Here is a 24825-nt window from a genome sequence, read left to right as displayed (position 1 = left end):
AGTGTCTCTTATTGTGAAGGACAGTGTCTCTTTTTGTGAAGGACAGTGTCTCTTTTTGTGAAGGACAGTGTCTCTTATTGTGAAGGACAGTGTCTCTTTTTGTGAAGGACAGTGTTTAATTTATCTGTGCTCACTACCTAAAAAGCCTGAATCAAACCTGATCTTCATTTCAAGAAAGAAGCAAAAGATCTCAGAAGAGTTTCAGAAACGCTCCAGAGTTATCTTGAGGTTCTCTTCAGGGTGTAATGTATTGTTAAATGTCTGCTTCCGTGTATCGTGTCTATGACTATTATTCATCCGAGATGATGATTCAAATCGAGCTGACTCCATTTGCCAATTAAATATTATTGGTATGTTTAGCCTACAGCTTAGCACAAAGAAGCACAGGGAAATCCTAAGCTAGTTTGGCACAAAGAAGCAGAGGGAAACTGCTAGCCTAGATTGCCATTCAAAAAGGGGGAAATGCTAAGCTGGCTTATCACAAAAAGTGGAAGCAGAGGGAAACTGCTAGCCTAGATTGCCATTCAAAAAGGGGGAAATGCTAAGCTGGCTTATCACAAAAGTGGCAAGCAGGGGGAAACTGCTAGCTTAAGCATCCGAAGTGGAAGCAGGAGACACTGCTAGCCATTAGAATCTACCGGAAGATAAATATTGGGTTGATTTCCACAATGTGAATATTAGAGCAGTGTGTGTAGCGTGGGCCATTTTATTACTGGAGTAGCAGTTGGGTTAGGGTTAGGGGTAGCAGTTGGCAGGTTCTAGTCCTTGGCTGTTCCTGTGTTTAGTTACCGTATGATGTCGTTCCTGTGTTAGTTCCCGTATGATGTGTTCACTGTGTTAGTTACCGTATGATGTGTTCCTGGTGTTTAGTTAACCCGTATGATGTGTTCCCTGTGTTAGTTCACTGTGTGATTTTCCTGTTGTTAGTTACCTGTGTGAGTTGATGTGTTCCTGTGTAGTTACCTGTATGATGTGTTCCTGTGTTAGTTACCGTATGATGTGTTCTGTGTTAGTTACGGTATGATGTGTTCCTGTGTTAGTTACCGTATGATGTGTTCCTGTGTTGTTTACCGTATGATGTGTTCCTGTGTTAGTTACCGTATGATGTGTTCCTGTGTTAGTTACCGTATGATGTGTTCCTGTGTTAGTTACCGTATGATGTGTTCCTGTGTTAGTTACCGTATGATGTGTTCCTGTGTTAGTTACTGTGTGATGTGTTCCTGTGTTAGTTACTGTGTGATGTGTTCCTGTGTTAGTTACCTGTATGATGTGTTCCTGTGTTAGTTACCGTATGATGTGTTCCTGTGTTAGTTACCGATGATGTGTTCCTGTGTTAGTTACCGTATGATGTGTTTCCTGTGTTAGTTACCGTATGATGTGTTCCTGTGTAGTTACCGTATGATGTGTTCCTGTGTTAGTTACCGTATGATGTGTTCCTGTGTTAGTTACTGTATGATGTGTTCCTGTGTTAGTTACCGTATGATGTGTTCCTGTGTTAGTTACAGTATGATGTGTTCCTGTGTTAGTTACCGTATGATGTGTTCCTGTGTTAGTTACCGTATGATGTGTTCCTGTGTTAGTTACCGTATGATGTGTTCCTGTGTTAGTTACTGTGTGATGTGTTCCTGTGTTAGTTACCGTATGATGTGTTCCTGTGTTAGTTACTGTATGATGTGTTCCTGTGTTAGTTACCGTATGATGTGTTAGTTACCGTATGATGTGTTCCTGTGTTAGTTACCGTATGATGTGTTCCTGTGTTAGTTACCGTATGATGTGTTCCTGTGTTAGTTACCGTATGATGTGTTCCTGTGTTAGTTACAGTATGTGTTCCTGTGTTAGTTACTGTATGATGTGTTCCTGTGTTAGTTACTGTATGATGTGTTCCTGTGTTAGTTACTGTATGTGTTCCTGTGTTAGTTACTGTATGATGTGTTCCTGTGTTAGTTACTGTATGATGTGTTCCTGTGTTAGTTACTGTATGATGTGTTCCTGTGTTAGTTACTGTATGATGTGTTCCTGTGTTAGTTACAGTATGTGTTCCTGTGTTAGTTACTGTATGATGTGTTCCTGTGTTAGTTACTGTATGATGTGTTCCTGTGTTAGTTACAGTATGTGTTCCTGTGTTAGTTACCGTGTGATGTGTTCCTGTGTTAGTTACTGTATGATGTGTTCCTGTGTTAGTTACTGTATGATGTGTTCCTGTGTTAGTTACTGTATGATGTGTTCCTGTGTTAGTTACCGTATGATGTGTTCCTGTGTTAGTTACCGTATGATGTGTTCCTGTGTTAGTTACCGTATGATGTGTTCCTGTGTTAGTTACCGTATGATGTGTTCCTGTGTTAGTTACTGTATGATGTGTTCCTGTGTTAGTTACCGTATGATGTGTTCCTGTGTTAGTTACAGTATGATGTGTTCCTGTGTTAGTTACCGTATGATGTGTTCCTGTGTTAGTTACCGTATGATGTGTTCCTGTGTTAGTTACCGTATGATGTGTTCCTGTGTTAGTTACAGTATGATGTGTTCCTGTGTTAGTTACTGTATGATGTGTTCCTGTGTTAGTTACAGTATGATGTGTTCCTGTGTTAGTTACTGTATGATGTGTTCCTATGTTAGTTACTGTATGATGTGTTCCTGTGTTAGTTACCGTGTGATGTGTTCCTGTGTTAGTTACTGTGTGATGTGTTCCTGTGTTAGTTACAGTATGATGTGTTCCTGTGTTAGTTACAGTATGATGTGTTCCTGTGTTAGTTACAGTATGATGTGTCCCTGTGTTAGTTACTGTATGATGTGTTCCTGTGTTAGTTACTGTATGATGTGTTCCTGTGTTAGTTACCGTATGATGTGGTCCTGTGTTAGTTACAGTATGATGTGTTCCTGTGTTAGTTACCGTATGATGTGGTCCTGTGTTAGTTACTGTATGATGTGTTCCTGTGTTAGTTACCGTATGATGTGTTCCTGTGTTAGTTACCGTATGATGTGGTCCTGTGTTAGTTACCGTATGATGTGTTCCTGTGTTAGTTACTGTATGATGTGGGCCTGTGTGTGTTACTGTGAATTGGCTGGTGAACCCTCTTCTTTCTTTCTTTCTTTCTACAATTAAACATTATCTACACATTTTGCCAACTCAGTTTCCTCTCTCTTATTTCCCTCCCGGTTATTTTTACATTTTGTTACTTCCCTTCGTACCCCTAGTTTATGAGGGAACGTAACAGATGTGTTCCTGTGTTATTGTGGTTACTGTATGATGTGGTGCAGTGTGACATTGTAAAGGACTTGATGGCCGTTGTTCCAGGCGTACAGTGCTCTGTCTCGCGGGTTGTAGTCCAGCATGGACAGATGACTGTATTTGTTTGTCAGAGGAATGTCGATGTACTCGTAGGTGGAGGAGTTGGTGGAGTAGGCGTAGTACACTTTGGTTCCTCCTGAATACCCGTTAGTGACGTACAGCATCCCGCAGATCATGAAGGCCTCCCCGGCGCTGCGTTTAGGATGGTTGGTGGTCCAGCTGCGGACGATCTGCAGAGTGTTTGGGTTCAACTGGCTGAGGACGATGTTTCCGGCGTTCTGGTTAGTGGCGTAGACGGCCCAGAGCCCCCCTTCATCCACCATGAGGTCGATGTCAGAGTGCCCCCCCCAGGCATAATGGTACATGTTGTTGTAGCCGGCAAAGTCAAGCTGCCGGGAGCGGCTGATGAGCGACGTGCTGAAGTCAAACTTGATGATGGTGTGACTCTGGAACTTGTTGAAGTAGATGGAGCCATTGTACACCACCTGGCCGGTGCCTGACCACGGGTGAGGCAGGCGGTGCGACGTGAAGTTATCCGTCGTCATGAAGTCGTACATCGAGGGGTACTCCCGGACGAAGCGGTTGTTGTGATAACCGTCCATGTACCACACCTACGGAAGAAACCATACCCGAGAAAGGTGTTATGTCTTAATATTTAATATATTATGATTTCATATTTTATATACTGATTTCATATTTATATATTATGATCTAATATTGATTAGGATTTAAATATATATATTATAATTTCATATTTACTTTAATATGATTTAATATTATATCATATATAATATGATATAATATGCATATCCACTATGGGAAAACAGTACCTTAGTCTGTCTACACAACAAACCACAATTTAAACCCAAGCAGCAGATAGTCCTAAACCATTGCATCCTACATTTCCCACAATGCACCTGAATGGTGTATTTCATTAAAGTAGACCCAAATACCAACAGATCAACTCTCCTATCAGTGTTCAGTGTTCTGCAACCGTCCAGCATGTGGACGTACTCGCAGCTGAGGCCTGTACTACGAAGCAGGATGTTTTCTTAGCGGCTAACTTCAGGGAAAACTCGGGTTTTCCGGTCCTACGAAGCTGGTTCTCTTTTTAGCGGCTAGATCTCCATGGTAACTGATGCTGAGCTGCAAACATGCCCCGGAGCAGGTTAGGTTGCAGGCTAAGAGATCAACTCAGTGAAAGCACCGCCAGCTGATCAATCAGAGCTCCGTGTGCGGAGTTTAAAGCGATCAAGTCATATTACAGGAGAAAGGAAATACAGAAAAGCTGCCGTTGCAGGAAAGACGGCCAGCAAAAATCACTGACTGTGTGAACATGAATAGAATATCACCTCCATCTTCAGAGCAATCTGACTATTATAACATTAGCGTTAAGAAAGCTTACTGAAATATCTGCCACAACATAAGTAACCGGATCAGAGTCACATTAAGTACAGTCCATATCACTTCATAATGTATCATATATCTCCTGATCTGAGTCAGCTGAGCCGTATCTGGCCGTGCAACACTCACAGCGTCACAGACTGGATGCAGAAGGATTATTTTAAGCAACACATTAAGTTGAGGAAACACTGGAGTCAAATGTAATGAAAGTCAGATGGTGTCTTAGACGGGCAGTGATATCATAAAGCTGTTAATGTACGCATTCAAACACTTGTTCTGTTCCCAGCTGTGTTCACCTTGCAGGTGCAGCTCTATGGCTTTGATCCTGGATCAAGTGTTTAAGTCATGGATGTTTAAACTTTAACTTCTTCATATATCTAATATTATAGTTGACTTTTCATTCAGGAAGTATGACGCTGCGCTGTCAGTGCGCTTCTCCATGTCTGTGATTGGTCGAATGCTCCAGATACCACCCCTTTCATGTGAACGCGCACCTAGCTAGAGAGGACACGGCTGGCTTGAGCGATCCACTTGATAACCCGCGTCGTAGGACCGCTTAGCAAGAGCGCGTATGTTTTGGATTAGGTAAGCCGGGTAACTCAAACATATCCAGGTTATGTTGAACCAGCTTCGTAGTACAGGCCTCTGGATGATGTTGTGTTGTTATTGTGTTGTTGTTGTCGTGACATTGTGCTATTGACGTTGTATTGTTGTGACATTGTGTTGTCGTGACATTGTGTTGTTGTGACATTGTGTTGTTATAGTCGTGACATTTTTGTTCTTGTGACATTGTGTTTTTGTTGTTACGTTTTAGTTGTTGTGACATTGGGTTGTTATTGTCGTGACATTGGGCCTTTCTCATTTCTCTAATTTCCCCTCCTCGTCTCCTCGGTCCTCCGGTAGTGACCCGGAAATGAATTTCAGCGCGCCATGTTGAAGGACATCTCATTTCTCTAAATGCACGAGGACCGAGCATCGGGCGTCGAGGAGTCTCTCTGGAGGAGCTCTAACCGAGGAGAGAGGAGAGGGGAGGCTCTCTGGAGGAGCTCTAACCGAGGAGAGAGGAGAGAGGAGGCTCTCTGGAGGAGCTCTAACCGAGGAGAGAGGAGGCTCTCTGGAGGAGCTCTAACCGAGGAGAGAGGAGGCTCTCTGGAGGAGATCTAACCGAGGAGAGAGGAGAGAGGAAGGAGGAGAGAGGAAGGAGGCTCTCTGGAGGAGCTCTAACCGAGGAGAGAGGAGAGAGGAAGGAGGCTCTCTGGAGGAGCTCTAACCGAGGAGAGAGGAGAGAGGAGGCTCTCTGGAGGAGCTCTAACCGAGGAGAGAGGAGGCTCTCTGGAGGAGCTCTAACCGAGGATCGAGGAGAGAAGAGAGAGGAGGCTCTTTGGAGGAGCTCTAACCGAGGAGAGAGGAGAAAGGAGAGAGGAGAGAGGAGGCTCTCTGGAGGAGCTCTAACCGAGGAGACACTGATGGCTCCTCCTCGGCTCCTTCGTGGATGCATTTCCGGGAACAGAGATGTTTCAAAGAGTCGTGACGCACGGCCGGACTGATCTCAGCCAATCACAGCTCTGCATGCATCCCCTGGATATTATTGTAGAAACTGCTCTCATCGTGAGGCGATGTTTCCAGAGAGAACAGCTGAGAGGTCCGTGCAGAAAGCAGAGCAGTGTGTATCATAGATATCACTCAGTAGAACAGGCCGACTCTCTTTGCTTTAGTTTAGTAGATATCTACAAACAAAGAGTCCAGATGTTTCTAAGAGCATTTAGTGCTTCACCAAATAAAATACACAACGGCTGCAGCCTGATGATGCTTTAGGAGCTGCAGGTGTGTGTGGTACAGTGTGTAGGTGTGTGTGTGTGTGTGTGTGTGTGTGTGTGGTACAGTGTGTAGGTGTGTGTGTGTGTGTGGTACAGTGTGTAGGTGTGTGTGGTACAGTGTGTGTGTGTGTGGTACAGTGTGTGTGTGCGCGTAGATGCAGCGGACAGACGGGTCTCAGTTGGTTTGGTGTCCTCTGCTTACTTTTAATACTTGTAAATAAAACTTTTGGCCCGTAATTTCAATTCCCCATTTCAGCGACCAGAGAGAGGGGGGGGGGGAGATATCCAGTCTCTGATTGTGTTACGTTATTATGAGAGTGCTCTCATACTTGTTTGATTCTGAAATTGTATATATTTATTAGGGCTGTCAAACGATTAACATTTTTAATCAGATTAATCACAGCTTAAACATTTATTAATCATGATTAATCATCATTCGAACTATGTCCAAAATATGCCATTTATTTATGTATATTGTTGTGGGAATGGAAAGATAAATGAAAGAAGGCGGATATAGGCATTTAACATACAGTATCTATGTTTATTATAACATTTTTCTGAGTGTCAAAATGAAAGACAGCCCACACACCTATCAATCATCAAACCGTGGGGTCTTAATTCATTACGTGTTGATTTCTATCAACGGGGGAGTACTTCAGGAAAGTCGACAGGGCGGCTAGTGGAGTACTTTGTGACCACAGAGTATGAACGTTGTGATCAGCTGTTTTAGCGCAGTTCTCCAGTGAAGGGGGGGAGTCTCCCTCCGCAGCCGGTTGGCGTAGTTTTGGCACAATTCCGTTGTACAGACCGACGTTAACAGCAGCCCTGTCTGTGCACACGGAGACCGACTCTGTCGTCCGGTGATCTAACCGCCTTCTGGAAAAGCTTCACAAGTACGTCGGTACGCAAATGCGCTTTGTGACACAAGTGACGGTACGCATTTCAGATTACGCACATAACCTGCGTACCAGTTATGTGTTACCTGTACTACAGCAAAAGTATTCTCCGTCGGGACTTCCTGCAACAACACCACGCCGTTATCAAAGATGTTCTATTGAGAAGACGATCACTACGTGACAAAAGTTTTCAAAACCGTGGCTACTGAAATCAATCTTACTAACTGCTGTCTGTGCAATTTACTCCGCGAGTTGGCAGTCTTTATTTTGCTTACTTTAACATCATTGTTCATGGTGGGGCTAAGCCATTTCTTGGTATGGGTGTAGCCTTCCCCAGCCATACCCTGGCGCTGCCACTGGTGGCACGTATGGGGCGGGCCATTCTGCACATGCGTTAAATGCGTTAAATATTTTAACGCAATTAATTAAAAAAATTAATTACCGCCGTTAACGCGATAATTTTGACAGCACTAATATTTATATAAATATATATGTGTGTGTGTGTGTATGTGTGTCCGCATCTGTAGCCTGTTATTGTCTCATTATACCGCACTGTGAATGAATCAAAGTAAATATATAAGTGGTCATGAACACATCTGTTCATCAGACAGAGGGCTGCTGTGCCTCCTGTCATCATTAATGGACGTCTCTTTCAAATGACCGCTCAGAGGAGAGGAGTTCTCATTTCTCTAACCGCCTGCTGCTTCCCCTCCTCTCTCCTCGGTTCCCCTCCTCTCTCCTTGGCTCCCCTCCTCGACTCCGCCGGTCGCATCTCCTGTGGGCGGGACTAAGACACGAGGATAGGAGTCGAGGAGGGGAGTTAGTGAAATGAGAAAGGACTCTATTTAGTTTCCAGGCTGCGATTTCCCTCCTTTGGGTAGATAAATGAGGACATGCATCATAACACACTAACCACACTACACTTAACTAAATGGATGTCATCAAGTGTGAGTGTCTCCAGGAACCAAGTAACTAAATAAGGAACTGTGAGTCCCCACAAACAGAAGGAGGGAAAGCCTGAACTGCCACTTCACCAGTGACATTTGAGAGTGCTGATGTCTACACTTTAAAAAATAACACGTTGACGTTGTGTTGTTGTCGTGACATTGTGTGGTTGTTGTCGTGACATTGTGTTGTTGTTGTTGTGACATTGTGTGGTTGTTGTTGTGACATTGTGTTGTGGTTTTTGTGACATTGTGTTGTTGTTGTCGTGATATTGTGTTGTTGTTGTTGTCGTGACATTGTGTTGTTGACGTTATGTTGTTTTTTTCGTGGTGTTGTTGTTGTTGTTGTGACGTTGTTGTGTTGTTGTTATTGTGACATTGTGTTGTAGATGGGACTCACTCTGTTGTCTCCAGCTGCAGCCAGCGGGTCAGTCATCCACGATCCGAACCTGGATCCAGACGTCTTGATTGTGACCGGCTCAGAAATTCCTGTCAGCTTCCCGCAGGCTGAAAAGCAACAGGACGGCATGAACAGCTGCACACACTGATGTGTTCCCGTAAGCAACGCATTTATTAGAACTGTATGATGCACTAATGATTTGCTAAAACCGAGATGATTATGATGAAAAAGTAATGACTCAAAAACACTGGAGGAAGACTCCTGAGAGATCACTGTTACTGAATACAGGATGTTGAGAGTCAGGCAGGAGAGCAGGGATGACCTGCGAAGGGTCCTGGGTCGGACTGGACCGCTGTGGTTCGGACTGCCCAGTTTGGACTCACCCAGCTGAGCTACCCAGAAGAAGGGTTTTGGTCTGTTGGTTGTATTGTGTTTGCTCACCCAGCCTCTGCATGCAGGCCCTCAGCCGCTCCTCCAGGTCCAGGACTCGGCTGTGGACTTCCTGGTAGTCAACACCTCCCAGCTGCTCCTGCAGTGATCCCAGCAGCTCCGTCACGTTCGCCGCCTCCTCCTTAAACTGTCGCACCAGCAGAGCGTCCGCCTTGTAGGCTTCTAGGACCGGGATGAGGGGACGTAACTCCTCCATCTTAGCTTTGATGGACTGATGGACAAACAGGAGATCAATAACCGTTGGTTAACTCTCCATTAGTTGTAAATGTTCCCATAGTTCACTGCAACAAAAGGGTTTGGGTTATAGCATGGCATAACATAGCATAGCATAGCTGGAGCGGTGTGTTAGCAGAGCCGCAGAGCCGCAGCGTCAACACGTACATTAATGAAGGACAAATACAACAATCCATCACTTCAGTTAGTTCCATGCAATTAAAGAAATGTGTTAGGCACTTGTGCATATTTCACATTTTATTGTTTTCATAAAGCTCATGATGCTGTGCATGCTGGGATCTTTTAGGGTACCATTAAACTTCTTCTGATTTTTCTAATCTAAGGTCCGCTGTGATCTAATGGACCAATGAGCATGTGTTTGGGTTAATAACTAATTGACAGGGATATTAGTTAAATTACAAGAAGAAAGTGCTATTTTACATTAACACACCTCAAAGGTTTCAGATTATTGGTGAAATGTAAACCTGGTACTGTATGGCCCTTGGGTTTTGGGTTAGGGCACCTGGTACTGTATGGCCCTTGGGTTTTGGGTTAGGGCACCTGGTACTGTATGGCTCTGGGGTTTTGGGTTAGGGCACCTGGTACTGTATGGCTCTGGGGTTTTGGGTTAGGGCACCTGGTACTGTATGGCTCTGGGGTTTTGGGTTAGGGCACCTGGTACTGTATGGCCCTTGGGTTTTGGGTTAGGGCACCTGGTACTGTATGGCCCTTGGGTTTTGGGTTAGGGCACCTGGTACTGTATGGCTCTGGGGTTTTGGGTTAGGGCACCTGGTACTGTATGGCTCTGGGGTTTTGGGTTAGGGCACCTGGTACTGTATGGCTCTGGGGTTTTGGGTTAGGGCACCTGGTACTGTATGGCTCTGGGGTTTTGGGTTAGGGCACCTGGTACTGTATGGCCCTTGGGTTTTGGGTTAGGGCACCTGGTACTGTATGGCTCTGGGGTTTTGGGTTAGGGCACCTGGTACTGTATGGCTCTGGGGTTTTGGGTTAGGGCAGTGTATCCATAGATCTCTCCATGTTGCTCTCAAAGTGCACCAGATTGATGCTTTTACCTTCAATATTAAAAAAAACCTTCCCGGGGGAGCATGCCCCTGGACCCCACTAGAAAATGTGAGGTCCGCCCCCCACTTGTAAAAATAGCACTTTACCCCTGCTTACACCTATATGCCATGAGCTGATTATCGAGCCTTTATTGTAACAGTTGTGTGTGTGTGTGTGTGTGTGTGTGTGTGTGTGTGTGTGTGTGTGTGTGTGTGTGTGTGTGTGTGTGTGTGTGTGTGTGTGTGTGTGTGTGTGTGTGTGTGTGTGTGTGTGTGTGTGTGTGTGTGTGTGTGTGTGTGTGTGTGTGTGTGTGTGTGTGTGTGTGTGTGTGTGTGTGTGTGTGTGTGTGTGTGTTGAGTGTTGCAGTAGAACATTCCACTGTAGCGCCCGGTACATTAATGGGAAACCCTACATGTTTGAACAGCCTCTATGAAACGTCAAGCTACCCCACAGCACCCCCAAATGAAATCTCTGGCGCCGCCACTGAGCCTGCGACCCCGTTCTGAAGAACTGTGCAGTGCAACACAGGCTCATTGCAGACACTCATGCTAAGACACACTTTTCTGCCAAATATCAGCATTTTCTTTGCAAAGTGGTATTATAACTTACTGTTCTAGCAAAGGGATTGCACCATTGTAATATGTATTCATTTTTTTGAGCACACAGACTTATGGAGCATTGTTTTATTATCACTGTTCTAGCAAAGTGATTTTTTGATTTTCTTTTGGGTTTTGGGTTAGGGTACCTGGTACTGTTTGGCCCAGTTGCTCTCGTGTCCGTCCTCCACCTGTTGGAATTTGGTTTCCAGACCCTTCAGCTGAACCTCCATTTTCTCCACAAACTGCAGATCTCTCTGAGTCCGCCGGTCCAGAACCTCAATGGACTGACTCATATTCTGAACCTGGAACACAACACATACTATATTACTACTTCTACTACTACTACTACTACTACTACTACTTCTACTAACACTACTACCAATACTCCTCTTGCTGGTACTACTAACGTAGAGATGACACCAACCAGTGGCGAATATTGATATGGGCGACATAGGCGGTTGCCCAGGGTGTCATTTTGACTGGGGCACAAGCGCAATGAAAAGTATTTTTTTATCGCAAATTTGCACGTAATTTTATATTGCGTATTGTTGTTGTGATTGTGGTTCGAAGGGGGTGCGGCCGATAGCAGGCAGCTGGAATGGAAGGTCTCGCACTGAAAGAAGGGCGGGGGGATCTCAGGTCGCCTCACTATGGGGGAGAGAGAGGGCGGCGGCGGGTACACTATGTCTATCAAATAAACACTTTCGATGTTTATAAAGTAGTACTGCAGTTAGTCAAATGAATCTCACTCCTCGAAATGCCACAAAATTCGTTCATACAATATAAATCTTTTTGCAGATATATTTTCTTCCTGGCCTGGGTTGTATGAAACAATAAAGAATTATTTAAAAACGGACTACGGCAAATTAGTATAGTCTTGACCTGTTGACAGTGTTGGGGGAGGGGTACGCTATGCATTGATTCTTGGGTTCAAATTATTATTATGGTGATGGAGAAAAAAAGGCACAAGGCATCAGGGGCCCAGTTTAGAAAGAAAAGGAAAGAAGAAGAAGAGATACTCAAAAGATAAAGGTATGTTTGCACCTGTAACATCTCATTTATTTAGTTGCACTATACGGTATTAACCATATCATTAAATGATGCCGGTAACCTTAACTCCATTGCTGCTTGTTTGATGCCTGTGTTTTGTCGTAGTATAATAAGTAATATTTGTAGTAGTATTATAAGTAATGTTTGTAGTTGTATCATTAGTATTATAAGCAGTGGGAGTAAGTCATACATGTGCAAGTCATGAGCAAGTCTCAAGTCTTAACCTACAAGTCACAAGCAAGTACCAAGTCACTGTGGTGAGAGTCAAGCAAGTCAAGTCATTGCTCAGGTCAAGCAAGTCAAGTCAAGTCATACGAAATTCTGATGAATAACCCCAGTTTCCGCATTTAAATCAGTTCAAATATTATGGTTATGAAAAGTTTTTTGTTTTATTCAACATAAACAGCAATGGAGAGTGGGACGCTGAAGATATAACCCTATAAGTTCTAAAGGGCTCTAAAGTGAAAACAGGAGTACAACACAAATATTGTACATCAACATGTGAAGCCTCCTGCCCTGGCTCCCCTTCAGCAGGGTCACAGCATGTCTCCTGTCTAAGGTGCTCCCATATGACACTGTCTCACTGTTTTCCTAACTGTGTCTGTGCACAAAGAAATATTGCATCAAAGCCAATACAACGGAATAGTGTATGTACCAGGGCGCATTGTGTGTGTGTGTGTGTGTGTTTGTTTGCAGACAGTGCAACATTAAGATTAAACGAATGTATTCCGGATGTGAGAGGACGCTGGCGTCGTTTGCTCGCCGCTTCTCTGTCTGGATTTCTTTTACTCTTTTCTACTCTTTCCTCAACATTTCTTAGCAGCTTTTTGGCCGACCAGTCCGGTTAAGATCTATGTCAATCTTCCACTGCCTGGATCACTGAGATGTGTGAAAGTGTCCATGTTTTCCTACCTGAAAACACCGGCTCCGTTTCGCCGCTCCACCTGCTCTCCTTCTGATCCTCCCGGCTTCACCTGCCTAGCTCCTCCAACGCTGCCTCCACCCCATTCCCGGACTTTTCAAAACGTGTCCTGCCTTTGGCTGGCCTGGACCCCTCTTCCGTGGACTACCTGGAGCTAGCTGCCTGCATCTCTGCAGTCATCAAGCTGCAGGATACCCGCTAGCTGGTAATGCTAGCGGCTGCCCGGCTCACCTGTCCACTCAACGCTCCGTCTCTCCTGCCTGGCATGGCATTGAGGTACTCCGCTGCGATACTTCTACAACTCAACAACCATTCCACACCGTTATGCATCTCTGCCATCAAAAACCACAAACTTCTAAAACCAACCAGATACATCCATAGAGGCTCCGGTCGCAAGTTTGTTTACTTTCACACAGGTGAACCTCTATGAAACTTTTCCGGATTCCGCTCAAACCACAGTACCGAAACCGCACTCCTCAAAATTACAAATGACCTTCTCCTCTCCTCCGATGCTGGTAACCTCAACATCCTCATCCTCCTTGACCTCAGCGCTGCCTTTCGACACCATCAATCACTCCATCCTCCTCACCCGTCTTGAAACCACCTTCAACATCACCGGCACTGCCCTCTCTTGGTTCACTTCATACCTCTCTGACATAAACCAGTTCATCTACATCAATAACTGCAAATCCCCCACCGTTCCTCTCCCCCAAGGAGTCCCTCAAGGTTCAGTTCTTGGCCCCCTCCTCTTCATCCTTTACCTGCTTCCCCTTGGTCACATAATCCGCCGTCATGGACTTCAATTCCACTGCTTTGCCGACGACATCCAGCTTCTCATCTCCACCAAGTCCATCTCCACTGCTACCCACTCCATCCTGACAAACTGCATCACTGAAATAAAATCCTGGCTCCAACTCAACTTCCTGAAACTCAACTGCGATAAATCTGAAATAATAATCATTGGACAAAACAAGCTCACCACACCTATCCATAACTTCACCCTCAACATAGACGGCTTCCCAGTTCAAACCTCCCCTCACATCCGGAACCTAGGCATCCTATTTGACCAAACCCTCTCCTACAACAAATACATCAAACAGATCACAAAGACAGCCTTCTTCCACCTCAAAAACATCGCCCGTCTACGTCCATCCCTCTCTCCCACTGCTGCCGAAACCCTCATCCACGCCTTCATCACCTCCCGTCTAGATTATTGCAACAGCCTCCTCTACGGTTCACCTGCAAAAATCCTCAAAAAACTTCAATATATCCAGAACTCCGCCGCCCGTCTACTCACCCATACCCGAATCCGTGAACACATTACACCCGTCCTCATCAAGCTCCACTGGCTCCCCATCCCCCAGAGAATTCAGTACAAGATCCTCCTGATGACGTACAAAGCCCTCCATAACCTGGCCCCATCCTACCTGACTGACCTCCTCCACGAACACACTCCCACTCGCTCCCTCCGCTCTGCTGCTGCCAACCTCCTGTCCCTCCCCACCCGGACCGACCTCAAGTCCTGGGGCGACAGAGCCTTCTCCGTTGCTGCACCCACCCTCTGGAACTCACTACCCCAATCCATCAGAGACTCTTCCTCCCTCACAGCATTCAAAACTTCACTCAAAACCCACCTGTTCAACACTGCATTCAACCACTGACCCCCCCCCCCCCCCTATTTTTTGTTCTGTTTATCTCTTTTTGTATTTCTTTGTTATCTATTTTTTGGTTTTCTCTTGTCTTTTTTTTCTCCTCTTAATTCTCTGTCAAAGCGTCTTTGAGTTTCATGAAAAGCGCTATAAAAGTCTCATGTATTATTATTATTTCATTTGGGAACACCCACATATACATATGGAGTTGGCCAGATGTGTGTAAATTACTGTTCATGGTCATTTGAAAACAAATGCTGTTGTCGGACACACACAAACACACCGAACACACACACACACACAGAGCAGAGCTGAGCAGAGCACAAACACACAAACATCATGCGCCTTAGTGACCGGACATCTCTTTCATAAAACAAGTAATAGGGGGATTCATCGGGTAGTTCGGTGTGTGTGGAGGTGTGTGTGTGGTTAAAAAGTAGCAGTTAATATATTTATTGCCCTTTAGGGGCTCCCTACAATACCAAAACAAATGCAAATATTTAATTAAAAAAAGTAAAGTCCTTTCGAGTCATCTGTCTCAAGTCAAGTCTCAAGTCATGAATATCAAGTCCAAGTCAAGTCTTTTATCAATGTTAGTCTAGCAAGTCTCAAGTCCAAAAATATGCGACTTGAGTCTGACTCGAGTCAAGTCCCTCATTAATATTATATGTTATATATGTAGTAGTATTGTAAGTAATATCTCTAGTAGTATTATCAGTAGTATTATAAGTAATATCTGTATCAGCAGTAGTGTCATTAGTTTATACCTTGGAGAATAATGACAAATAAAAAGCCCTTTAGAATGTTCCTGGTGCAGCGACCCTTACAGTGGTACTGCTTGTTTGTAGTCAACATGCAGCTCTGTTGTTGTTGTCGTCCTGAGTTGAGTCTTTATGGTTAATTTCACTTATTGTAAGTCGCTTTGGATGGAAGCCTCAGCTAAGTGCGATGTAATGTAATACCTTGTCCAGCAGGAGGCGCAGCTGCTTGGTCCGGGCGTCCCGGGAGCAGACGGTGTTCTGGGGAGCGACCACAGTACACACACATCGGCCATCAGGGTCCTGAGCTGAGCTGTACACCTGCCAGCCCTCCTCCGGGGCTGAGGGTCCCACCTGTTCATCAGAGGGCATTGATTCACTGCAGAGCTAACATCAAAGTGGAATTAATTCATCAACAAAACACAAGGACAAGCTGGATTTGAAGGAAGAGTCATTGATAGACAGAAAGTCATTGGAGAGCTTTGACATTATGAATGCAGACAGATATTCACACACAATCTTAAAGTATGAGATGGAGGAGGAAAGCGATTATGTAATACATGTGTTTCATAGGTGTCCAATTCCAAGGATGTGTTAAATGTATGTTAAATATGACTTATGTTCTATCTTCCTTTTTCAGTCCAATACTGAGTACCACAAATCAGATTAAACAAGCAATATTTAACCCTAACCCTATCGTATGGACTTGTGCCCTAATCCTAACCCTATCGTATGGACTTGTGCCCTAACCCTAACCCTATCGTATGGACTTGTGCCCTAACCCTAATCCTAACCCTATCGTATGGACTTGTGCCCTAACCCTAACTCTATCGTATGGACTTGTGCCCTAACCCTAACCCTATCGTATGGACTTGTGCCCTAACCCTATCGGATGGACTTGTGCCCTAACCCTAACGCTACCTCACCCAAGAAAAGGCTAATTCTCTGGATGCATGTTTCTTCAATAATGGTACCAGCAGACATTATGTTTCTATTACATTAACTACAAAATGTTGAGTATTCAACATTTTGTAGTTAATGTTAGGGTTAGGGTTAGGGTTAACCCTAACCCTATTCAACGAGCCACTGGGAGGCGCTGTACCGGACATTACATCGCCCACTTCCTACACGGGGGGGGGGGGGTGAGGCAGAGGTGCATGTTGGGATTGACAGTGAGGTTAGCAATACGAGGAGTTTGTTTTACGAGAAAAGCGTATTAAAATTAATGTTCTATTTTCATCAATTGAACATTAATAACTGGACTGAAAACATTTAGAAATATACAAATAATGCATAAATAAAAAAATAAAGACTGTAAATATAGATTGTATTATAATATAGTGTAATGCCACACACAGTAGAGTATAATTATACTAAGAATGATATATGAGTATATATACTATGAATGATATAGTATATGAGTATAAATACTATTAATTATATAGTATACAAGTATATCTACTATGAATTATATGAGTATATATAATATGAATGCAGGACGGTGCAGCTATAAATAGGAAGGTACTCACCACGGTGAGCAGAGATCCAAACAGCAGCAGCACGAACACATTCAGCAGGCTCTCCTCCGACTCCATCCTCCGTCACCTCCACCAGGCTATCTGTACCCAGTCTATATTTACCCAGGCTATCTGTAACCAGGCTATCTTTACCCAGTCTATATTTACTCAGGCTATCTGTACCCAGTCTATATTTACCCAGGCTATCTGTAACCAGGCTATCTTTACCCAGTCTATATTTACCCAGGCTATCTGTACCCAGTCTATATTTACCCAGGCTATCTGTAACCAGGCTATCTACTAAGCAGTCTATCTGTTCCCAGTCTGTCTGTACCCAGTCTATCTGTACCCAGGCTATCTGTAACCAGTCTATCTGCTAAGCAGGCTATCTCAAGGCTATCCGCTCACAGTCTGTTGTATATGCTTCTTCCTGCTCTTCCTCCTCCTCCCCCCTCCTGTCTGTCTTTATTTTCTGGTGTGTGTGTGTGTGTGAGGATGCTCACCCAGCGTCTTCACAGCAGCTTATGTCACCACAGCGGTATGAAGCTGATTCCAGGTTAGTCTTCATGAATGCGTTGAATGTATGCAGAAATAACAACAAGATGGATGTAACGATGGTCCTGGTTAGTATACATGGTACTGGTGAGTATAATGCTACTGGTCAGTATAATGGTCCCGTTATTATAATGGTCCTGGTTAGTGGAAATTGTCCTGGTTAGTATAATGGTCCCGTTAATATAATGGTACTGGTTAGTGTAATGGTACTGGTTGGTATAATGGTACTGGTGAGTATAATGGTACTGGTTAGTGTAACGGTACTGGTTAGTGGAAATGGTCCTGGTTAGTATAATGCTACTGGTTAGTATAATGGTACTGGTTAGTATAATGGTCCCATTATTATAATGGTACTGGTGAGTATAATGGTACTGGTTAGTGGAAATGGTCCTGGTTAGTATAATGCTAATTGTTAGTATAATGCTACTGGTTAGTATAATGGTCCCATTATTATAATGGTACTGGTGAGTATAATGGTACTGGTTAGTGGAAATGGGCCTGGTTAGTATAATGCTAATTGTTAGTATAATGGTCCCATTATTATAATGGTACTGGTGAGTATAATGGTACTGGTTATTGGAAATTGACCTGGTTAGTGGAAATGGTCCTGGTTAGTATAATGCTACTGGTTAGTATAATGGTCCCGTTATTATAATGGTACTGGTTAGTATAATGGTACTGGAGAGTGTAATGGTACTGGTGAGTGTAATGGTACTGTAGAGTGTAATGGTACTGGTGAGTGTAATGGTACTGGTGAGTGTAATGGCACTGGTTAGAGTAATGGTACTGGTTAGAGTAATGGTACTGGTTAGTGTAAGGGTACTGGTTAGAGTAATGGTATGGGTTGGTAGTACGCTGTCTTGATGGTCTGTAAGCAGAAACCCTGTTAGCATAAAGCAGCCCCCCCCCCCTTCCTCTCTCTGAACACACAGAGGCAGATGGGCGAGAAAATGTCCCTAAATTAATCATTTCATCTCAGGTCGTAGTCATGGAAACATGAGTGAGTGAGTGAGTGAGTGTGTGTGTGTGTGTGTGTGTGTGTGTGTGTGTGTGTGTGTGTGTGTGTGTGTGTGTAGGGTTCACACTCAGTCTGTTGGTTTCAGCAGAAATGAGGAACATTTTGTCACAGGAAGACAGAAGTGAGAATAATGAATAATGTCTCAAAGCATCTCCTGTTATAACACTGATATAATAATAATAATGTTAATACTAATAATTATGATGATAATAATATATAATAATAATGATGAACATTGAAAGATGTTCTTCATAAATCAGTATTTTCACATTTTCATTAAACGACACATGATCAGAAATCCTTTATTGTTCCCACAGCCGTCCCAGTAGCTCCTGCTGGTGCACATAGTGATGTCATAAAGAGCCTTTATCTGATGTTCTGGTGAAGAAATCTGAGGGAGATATTATCAAAATAACTAACCCGTTTCATTCATAGCATACTTTATTTTGAAAGGTTAACATACAGGAAGTTGTAGAAAAGCATGATCAGCAGTCCAAAAATAAAAAATTAGTAACTCAACATCACAGAAAATATTTAACAACAAGCAGGGGGCGGGTCTAACACTCTCTTTATGTGGGGGCGGGGCTAACACCCTCTTTATGTGGGGACAGGGCTAACACCCTCTTTATGTGGGGACGGACATGAACCTCGTAGTGTGGGGGCGGGGCTAACAACCTCTCTATGTGGGGGCGGGGCTAACACCCTCTTTATGTAGCGTGGGGTTAACACCCTCTTTATGTGGGGGCGGGGCTGACATCATCTTTATGTTGGGGTGGGGCTAACACTCTCTTTGTGTGAGGGCGGGGCTAACACTCTCTTTATGTGGGGGCTGGCCATGAACCTCTTTGTGTGGGGGCGTGCCATGAACCTCTTTGTGTGGGGGCGGGGCTAACATAATGTGGGGGCGGGGCTAACATCCTCTTTATGTGGGGGCGGGGCTAACACCCTCTTTATGTAGCGTGGGGCTAACACCCTCTTTATGTGGGGGCGGGGCTGACATCATCTTTATGTTGGGGTGGGGCTAACACTCTCTTTCTGTGGGGGCGGGGCTAACACTCTCTTTATGTGGGGGCTGGCCATGAACCTCTTTGTGTGGGGGCGGGGCTAACATAATGTGGGGGCGGGGCTAACACCCTCTTCATGTGGGGGTGAGGCTGATACATGCTTGTTAGTCCGGGTTGGGGGTAATGTTAGCATACAGGGGCAGGGCTAAAGTGAGGAGTTATAGAGGGGGGCTACCACGCGCGAATGTGTGGGAGGGGCTATCACACGCAATTCATATGGGGGCGTGGTTATTACATGGGGCAGGGCTAATTTCAGCAGATATACAGGGGGCAGGGCTAATTTCAGCAGATATACAGGGGGCGGGGCTAATGTCAGCAGGTATGCAGGGGGCGGGGCTCATTTCAGCAGATATACAGGGGGCGGGGCTAATGTCAGCAGGTATGCAGGGGTTGGGGCTAATGTCAGCAGATATACAGGGGCAGGCTACACCTGATTTATTTACACAATAAAAATTGAAATCTCTAGAGAAGGAGTTGATAGCGTTTCTACAGAAGCCTCAGATCACACACATATCCTTTAGTCCTTTATTCGGAGGAAGCATCCTCCATAATGTTGGATTAATAACACAGTTTTGCTAACATTCATTTTTTACATTTAGATTTCTCAGTTTGAATTCAAAAGGTGAAACTGATCTCATGTCAGTTAGTCAGTGAATCAGAAACGGAAACACAATGAGATAAAAAGTTAGTATTTAATCAGTTTTCTGCTGTTTGTGAATAAAGATTCCTTTTCAACTAAACGTTAATGTGTGTTTTTACATTCTGCAGGAATGAGTCCCAAAACCCTGCCAAGAGTCAGCAGATAATCTCTTCCTGTTTGGAAGTCAATGGTTTCTGAATGTGTTTTTGGTTGTTATCCTGAAATAAGGTCTGTGGTTAACACAAGCTGAAGAGACTTAAACGTTCTGTTCTACCACATAAAATACGTCAGTAAATACCCCACTGGTGACGTGAAGTCATGTGACCGTGCTGTAGTTCCTTTATAGCCCAACATTAGCCTCCTTTAGCTTAGCGGTGGTGACGTGAAGTCATGTGACCGTGCTGTAGTTCCTTTATAGCCCAACATTAGCCTTTAGCTTAGCGGTGGTGACGTGAAGTCATGTGACCGTGCTGTAGTTCATGTATAGCCCAACATTAGCCTTTAGCTTAGCGGTGGAGACGTGAAGTCATGTGACCGTGCTGTAGTTCCTTTATAGCCCAACATTAGCCTTTAGCTTAGCGGTGGAGACGTGAAGTCATGTGACCGTGCTATAGTTCATTTATAGCCCAACATTAGCCGCCTTTAGCTTAGCGGTGGTGACGTGAAGTCATGTGACCGTGCTGTAGTTCCTTTATAGCCCAACATTAGCCGCCTTTAGCTTAGCAGTGGAGACGTGAAGTCATGTGACCGTGCTCTAGTTCCTTTATAGCCCAACATTAGCCACCTTTAGCTTAGCGGTGGTGACGTGAAGTCATGTGACAGTGCTGTAATTCCTTTATAGCCCAATATTAGCCGCCTTTAGCTTAGTGGTGGTGACGTGAAGTCATGTGACCGTGCAGTAGTCCCTTTACAGCCCAACATTAGCCTTTAGCTTAGCGGTGGTGACGTGAAGTTATGTGACAGTGCTGTAATTCCTTTATAGCCAAACATTAGCCTCCTTTCGCTTAGCGGTGGGGACCTGAAGTCATGTGACCGTGCTGTAGTTCCTTTATTGCACAACATTAGCCTTTAGCTTAGCGGTGGTGACGTGAAGTCATGTGACCGTGCTGTAGTTCCTTAATAGCCCAACATTAGCCTTTAGCTTAGCGGTGGTGACGTGAAGTCATGTGACCGTGCTGTAGTTCCTTAATAGCCCAACATTAGCCTCCTTTAGCTTAGCGGTGGTGACGTGAAGTCATGTGACCGTGCTGTAGTTCCTTAATAGCCCAACATTAGCCTTTAGCTTAGCGGTGGTGACGTGAAGTCATGTGACCGTGCTGTAGTTCCTTAATAGCCCAACATTAGCCTCCTTTAGCTTAGCGGTGGTGACGTGAAGTCATGTGACCGTGCTGTGGTTCCTTTATAGCCTACAGTTAGCTTTTTTCAGAAATATGAAAGTGGTGCTAATATGTTGAGATTATCCTGCTGATCTAAACTTTAAGTATCATAAACGTTTGTTTCACATAGATTATTTTCTGCAATTATCCAAAACCACATGGAGAAAGCCCATTGGACCAGGGAGATGCTGCCTTCAGGGACCAACACAAAAGTACTACATCCTGCAGCTCTGTTACACATTTAAACAAACTAATATAAAATCTGAGCTGATGATGAGTAATGATTAAGGTGGGTCTGTCTAATCCCTGGTCTTTGACCTGTTTCTGGGATCTGTCTAATTCCTGCTGATGTCGCAGTCCTCCATCAGGTACTGACAGCAGTCTGTCCTCTGATTGGCTCACATATCTCAGAGGTTAACTGTCCAATGAAAAGCTGTTACCTTTCCTTTACATCACTTCCTGTGGCGGGACGTCCTCTCTGGCTAGACTAGCCGACTACTCTGCACAAAGCCTAGAGGACACAGACAGAGAGACATGTAGAGAGAGAGACAGGTAGAGAGACAGATACATAAGGAAAGACAGAGAGACAGACAGGTAGATATGTTAGAAATCGTAGAGTGAGACAGACATCTGCCTGCAGTCTCACTGCTGAATTCATGGGTATGGATAATGAAGCTTCATGGGTTTAACACCAAAGATAAGGAGGGTTTAATATTTTATACATGAGCACAAGACAGGTAGAACCGGAGGACCGACTGAGATGAGATTCAGATAGGGTTCAAGTCATTATTCTCCATCTTAATTAATTAATTAATTAAACGCCTGCCTCATGTACCAGCAGTAGAACAGGAAGTCCCGCCACCTGCTTGAAATGATTGGCTGCCTCTGTCTGACACTGACGGTGTGGGTGGGGCTTAACTGTGAGAGGTGTTACCAGAAGGGCTGCTGCTGTAACCATGGCAATATACGTGATGACATTCAGAGGTCATGTAGAGGTCCGTTTAAGGTTTCAGGTTCATTTAAAGGTCACGTAGGGATCATATTAAGGTCATATTAAGATAATACAGGTTATATTAAGGTCATATTAAGGTAATACAGGTCATATTAAGGTGGTATTAAGGTCATATGTATGTCATGGCACCTTTGGCACTGCTTTCCAGGAAGACTTTGATGTAGGAGGTGGGGACATATCCCTCCTCCTCCAGGTTCCTCCGTACTCTTGTCCAGCCGTCACCTTTGTCTTCTTCCACAACAGAAAGTAGTTCCCCCTCCACCATCGACAGAGTGCCTTCATTCTGACCTGCAGCAGATCAATCACAGCATGAATACAGACACGACGGGAAGAAAGCTTTTAGTTGTGCAGCTCCACTAACTTGGAACAGTCTGCAAAAATGTTTAAAACTGAGCACTTTGGTTCCCCTGCATCATTTTAAAACTCGGCTAGGTGACATGCTGTTTGATACTCATGGTACCTGTCACTGTAAATAGAGTTTGTAAACTGTACCCTGCACATTATGTTGTTTGTCATCCTTATTGTTGTTTTGTTGTTTGTATGTTACATTTGTAACTAATGTCCTGCAGGTCACCCTTGAAAAAGAGATCTTTTGATCTCAAGGGGCTTCACCTGGTTAAATAAAGGCTACAAACAAACGACATGACCCAGGTATAGTGTGTTAATGACCCGGGTACAGTGTGTTAATGACCTGGGTCGTCTTCTGTCCCTAACTTTTCTCGTTTCTTTCTGACTTTTTGTTCCTGACGACATGTCCTGACTCACTCTTGGGTCTCAGAACAAAAGTCCTATACCCTACCGGGGCATCAGTGGTCTCCAGACCCTGTGTACCTGCACAGCTCCTGTACTGAGGCTAGTTCTGATCTACTGTACCTTGAAACGGGTAGAGGGACTTGCAGGTGCCGATGCTCGGTAATGGTTCTTCATCATCGAAGTCATCATCAAACTCGGAGCTGCGGGACTTGAAGTGAAGCTCAGCGCTGTTGTCTTCAGTGTAGCTGCCGTCCGGACTGAGAACAGAGAAACAAACAGTTTAAGATTTTAAACTTTTTTTGGGCCATGGACCGGTTTCATGTTAGACAATATTTTCACGGGCCGGCATTCAAGAGGTCGAGGGATAAATATGAAAAAATAAAATGATATGACCGGCATAAAAAAAAATACGAGGTGCAGAAGGTGTGGGAGCCCTGAGCTTGAGGTTCTGCAACAAGCTGGTCCAATCTAGGGCTAATGGAGACAATGACACCTGGAGTGTGTCTCTTATGTCCAGTCCACGTTGGAAATTTAAGCAGGGTCCTTCCTGGCGACCTCAGGATCGCCTGTCCTGCAGAGGGTTGTCTGAAACACACTTTAAGGCCACCTGCTGCTAGCTTCCTTTATGAAGCATCACATGACTGAGACAGATGTATCTTCTCACTTTTCAAAATACAACATCTTTCATTATTTATTCAATCTTTCTGTTCGGCCCGGTACCAAATGACCACCGGACCAGTACCAGTCTGTGGACCGGTGGTTGGGGACAACTGGACTGCATTGACATTCCTGGAAAAGGGAACTGACATAAAATAAAAAAGTTGAATCAAGAACTAAACTCTGTTATTAGATCAGTATTTTTCTTATATGACAATTATTGCTAAATCTCGAAGGTCTTTCCCAGCAAGGGACAGATAATGATGACTTTTTATTACGAACATCAAATGTCCTGTTTGGGTTGCCGTACATAGCTGTCCAACATGTCGGACAACTTGCACTACATATCGGGCAGAGGTCACATTAACCGAATATTTTCAGTCTATGACGGATTTATTTTAACAATGACGGAAATATCTGAAAGCAGTCAGATTAAAACAAACTCGGAACAGCGCCAAAGCTTCCACGCAGCGAGGCTCCGGTGTTATAACGTGTTATACATGCCCGCCAAAAAGGAATGATAAAGGGAGGTGTGTGGCGCAGTGGATAGAGCCTTGGTGTTGGGATCAGGGGGTCACAGGTTCAAACCCCACTGCAGTCAGCATGTCTTTGTGTCCCTGGGCAAGATACTTCACCCCAAATTGCTCCTGTGGGGATTGCCCTCAGTATTGAGTATGTACGTCGCTTTGGATAAAAGGGTCTAACAAGTAACATGTAATGTAATACCGTTTCCAACCCTAACTTTGCCGTACAATTCATTGAACTGTCTGTGAGTTTTTGCTT

At 44.4% G+C, this 24825-nt stretch overlaps 2 protein-coding genes across 2 annotated transcripts; both read right to left on the bottom strand.

The window, feature by feature from the left end:
• Nucleotides 1-1121: 1121 nt before the first annotated feature.
• Nucleotides 1122-18522, bottom strand: LOC117556955 (noelin-like). Its single transcript, XM_034232588.1, has 7 exons — nucleotides 16980-18522; nucleotides 15655-15804; nucleotides 11218-11373; nucleotides 9189-9408; nucleotides 8748-8854; nucleotides 1712-3897; nucleotides 1122-1260 (listed from the first exon to the last, which is right to left on the bottom strand). The coding sequence occupies exons 1-6, from the start codon at nucleotides 17043-17045 to the stop codon at nucleotides 3235-3237; spliced, it is 1362 nt and encodes a 453-aa protein (XP_034088479.1). The 5' UTR covers nucleotides 17046-18522; the 3' UTR covers nucleotides 1122-1260; nucleotides 1712-3234.
• A 3240-nt stretch (nucleotides 18523-21762) lies between these two features.
• LOC117556963 (formin-binding protein 1-like) lies at nucleotides 21763-23642 on the bottom strand (the record flags this gene model as incomplete). Its single annotated transcript, XM_034232599.1, is given in 3 exon segments — nucleotides 21763-22131; nucleotides 22762-22920; nucleotides 23506-23642. Coding segments are annotated over 3 exon segments (325 nt in total), but the record flags the coding sequence as incomplete, so codon positions are not given.
• Nucleotides 23643-24825: the final 1183 nt, after the last annotated feature.

Source organism: Gymnodraco acuticeps, unplaced genomic scaffold (genome assembly GCF_902827175.1).
Source record: "Gymnodraco acuticeps unplaced genomic scaffold, fGymAcu1.1, whole genome shotgun sequence".
In the NCBI taxonomy this organism is placed as follows: domain Eukaryota; kingdom Metazoa; phylum Chordata; class Actinopteri; order Perciformes; family Bathydraconidae; genus Gymnodraco; species Gymnodraco acuticeps.
This window is presented reverse-complemented; position numbering and strand designations above follow the sequence as displayed.

Coding starts and splice junctions, on each gene's coding strand:
- LOC117556955 (XM_034232588.1), bottom strand. CDS start 17,045: ATGGAGTCGGAGGAGAGCCTGCTGAATGTGTTCGTGCTGCTGCTGTTT. Junction 15,805..16,979: donor TTGGATCTCTGCTCACCGTG/GTGAGTACCTTC, acceptor TCTGATGAACAG/GTGGGACCCTCAGCCCCGGA. Junction 9,409..11,217: donor ACTGGGCCAAACAGTACCAG/GTACCCTAACCC, acceptor TTTGTCCATCAG/TCCATCAAAGCTAAGATGGA.